The following is a 2865-nucleotide window of genomic DNA, read 5'->3' as shown; positions in this document are numbered from 1 at the left end:
TGTGGTATGTTTTATTACAGTAATTTTCAACTTCCAATTCAATATTTATTGAAAAAGAAAAATAACTTTGTAAATCAAACAATTTCCACTTTTTGTTTTGATTTATCGTTTGTCATATTTTCTCATATTTTTATCCTTGCAATTCATGAATTTGAATTTTATCAGCCGGTTTTTTCAGTTTTTTTTTTGCGGAAACCAGGACGACTTCATGACTGCCACAAAAGGATCTGACGTTTGGGCTTACCATGCCTTTTATTTTCTATGAACATTCAATTTTACTTGATGTATGACATTAGGTGCTATAATCAGCCTCTTTCCTTCAGTTTCCTTTTGTATTATGCTATTTGTGATTTTTGATGGGGGGTGGGTTGACTTAGCTTATTGCACATCGTTCTTGAACAAAAAGGTTTTGACATGTTTTGGAAATTCTCAAAAAGTTTCTTCTGTTACAGTTTGTAGGTTATCATTACTTGCTAAATTATAATGACAGCATTGACCTGTTGCTTTTGACCTATATATTGGATATCCCAATGTGGTTCATTGTGCTTCTGGAATGAGCCGCACAGAATGAATGATCCCAAAGTTCAGATGCAAGCACGCCCCTGTGTCACCGGCCCCTTTGGCCATGGCGGCGCGAAACCAGGAGTGATACCCTAGAGTTTCGCTTCCGGGAGCCGAGATTAACGATCAGATTGGGATTTTTTCTTTTGAGATAGATCAGGTATTAGATGAGGTTAAATAAAAATGACTAAACTGCCCTTTTAAATAAAGGGCTAGATTTGAGTGGTACTCCTGCCTCTGCTTTGGGAGTACCAGGGTACCGTAAAAGTTCTCAAGTTATGAACTTGTCACTTGTCATTCACAATAAAATTGAACAAGTAGTTTATTCTGTTGAATGTTGGAAACTTAGAACTCATTTTCTCTGCTAACTTTCCTGATCGTGATGAATGACACCAATTTGCATCCTTTTCCGCTACAGGGCTAGCATATCATGGTACTTTCTTAATTCTTTCAGTGATAGGGATGAGATAATTATGGTCTTCCCTTGATTCATTCAATAATCAAGGATAGAGTTAATTTTTGTACTCTTGGAACTCATTCTAGTGTAGATAGTGACATGTGGAAGCCACTGGATTAATTGTCATCAAGATCTACAAAATTTCTTGCCAACCAACATTTTATTATGGATCTGGGTGATATTAATATAGTTTGATATGTTTTGTAGATTATAAGGCAATGCGCAAAGGAAGAAGCTGCTTATACTTCATCAGTAACAAGACCAAGGCTGTTTGTTCTTGTAGGAGAAACCATTCCAAGGACTTGCACTATCTGATAGGATGCAGGAAAGATAGCAAAGACAGATCAATATAATTTGACGAGACTCAGTCACCATTAGTATATCTATCACCATGAAACGATCAAGCACCATCACACGTTGCAAATAATCAAGCTTTCCAACGGTGATTTCAATGCTTGCACTTGTTGGAGCAAGGGAACCGCTTGTTCAACCACAGACGTGCCAGCGTGGTACAGTGCCGCTCAAGTCTCTGGCCAGGCCAAGGCTTTCTTCAGTTACCATGACCGAAAAAGAAACCAATACACACGACGGTCTAATTCCCGGTTTGCCGGAAGACATGGCGAAGATATGCCTCGCTCTCGTCCCTCGGAGACATTTCCCCTCCATGGGTGCAGTGTCCAGGAGGTGGATGTCATTCATCGACAGCAGAGAGTTCAGTGCTGTGAGGAAGGAGGTTGGGAAGATTGAAGGGTTGGTCTATGTCCTTGCTGCTGAAGCTGGAGAAAAGGGGTGTCGCTGGGAGGTCTTGGGGGAGCGCAAAAACAGTGCAATTCCTCCTATGCCTGGGCTGACCAAAGCTGGGTTCGGTGTGGTGGTTCTCTATGGGAAGTTGTATGTCATTGCTGGCTATGCTGCTGTCCATGGGAAGGACTCTGTTTCCGACGAGGTTTACCAGTATGATGCTCGGCTCAACAGGTATATTTTGGATCTTCCATTAATAATTCAAATGCTCTTAGTAGTAATAAGCAAGAAGTCATTTGAAATCTGAAACTAATCCATCCTGCTCATATGCATAGGTGGGGTGCACTCGCCAAGATGAATGTTGCACGTCGCGACTTCGCCTGCGCCGAGGTCGACGGCACGATATACGCTGCCGGTGGATTCGGCTCCAGCGGCAACAGTCTGTCCAGCGTGGAAGCATACGATCCCCAGCAAAACAGATGGACGCTGATCGACGGCCTTCGCAGGCCAAGATGGGGCTGCTTCGCCAGCGGGCTAAACAGCAAGCTGTACATAATGGGCGGCCGCTCGAGCTTCACGATCGGCAACTCCCGCTTCGTCGACGTCTACGATCCCGGCCGCAGCCGCTGGGAGGAGATCAAGAGAGGCTGCGTCATGGTCACCTCGCACGCGGTTGTGGGCGAGAGCTTGTTCTGCGTCGAGTGGAAGAACCAGCGCTGCCTCTCGGCGTTCGACCCTTCGGACAGTTCTTGGAAGAAGATCCCGGTGCCGCTCACCGGCAGTTCAAGCACCAGGTTCTGCCTTGGGGCGCGTGGCGGGAAGCTGCTGCTGCTGTCGCAGGAGGAAGAGGGTGGGTACTGGACGATGACGTACGATCCGGCTGCGGCGCCGGGTTCGGAGTGGGGGACGTCGGAGCTGAAGCCGTCGGGGTTGTGCCTCTGCAGTGTGACCATTCAGGTTTGATGGTTCGGCGAGGCCTATAGTTTTTTTTTTTTCGTTTCGATTAGCGGCCTATAGCTTCTTTGGCCTAGAGATGCCTGCCAATCTGTTCATCTGGTCCATTTAGTTAAAACTGGTGTGCATATGGAAGTGCCGGATACATGCTT

The 2865-nt window shown here is 45.5% G+C and overlaps 1 protein-coding gene across 1 annotated transcript; it reads left to right on the top strand.

Annotated features, from left to right (window-relative positions):
- The first annotated feature begins 1320 nt into the window (after positions 1–1320).
- On the top strand, positions 1321–2865 carry LOC123049326 (F-box/kelch-repeat protein At1g67480-like). Its single transcript, XM_044472257.1, has 2 exons — positions 1321–1993; positions 2095–2865. The coding sequence occupies exons 1-2, from the start codon at positions 1470–1472 to the stop codon at positions 2720–2722; spliced, it is 1152 nt and encodes a 383-aa protein (XP_044328192.1). The 5' UTR covers positions 1321–1469; the 3' UTR covers positions 2723–2865.

This window comes from Triticum aestivum, chromosome 2D (assembly GCF_018294505.1).
Source record: "Triticum aestivum cultivar Chinese Spring chromosome 2D, IWGSC CS RefSeq v2.1, whole genome shotgun sequence".
In the NCBI taxonomy this organism is placed as follows: domain Eukaryota; kingdom Viridiplantae; phylum Streptophyta; class Magnoliopsida; order Poales; family Poaceae; genus Triticum; species Triticum aestivum.
Note: the sequence above shows the minus strand (reverse complement) of the source record. Positions and strands in the feature narration are given on the sequence as shown.

Excerpts from the sequence above, each read along its gene's own strand:
- LOC123049326 (XM_044472257.1), top strand. The coding sequence starts at position 1,470 with ATGCTTGCACTTGTTGGAGCAAGGGAACCGCTTGTTCAACCACAGACG. Across the intron at positions 1,994-2,094 it reads TATGATGCTCGGCTCAACAG|GTGGGGTGCACTCGCCAAGA; the intron begins GTATATTTTGGA and ends TCATATGCATAG.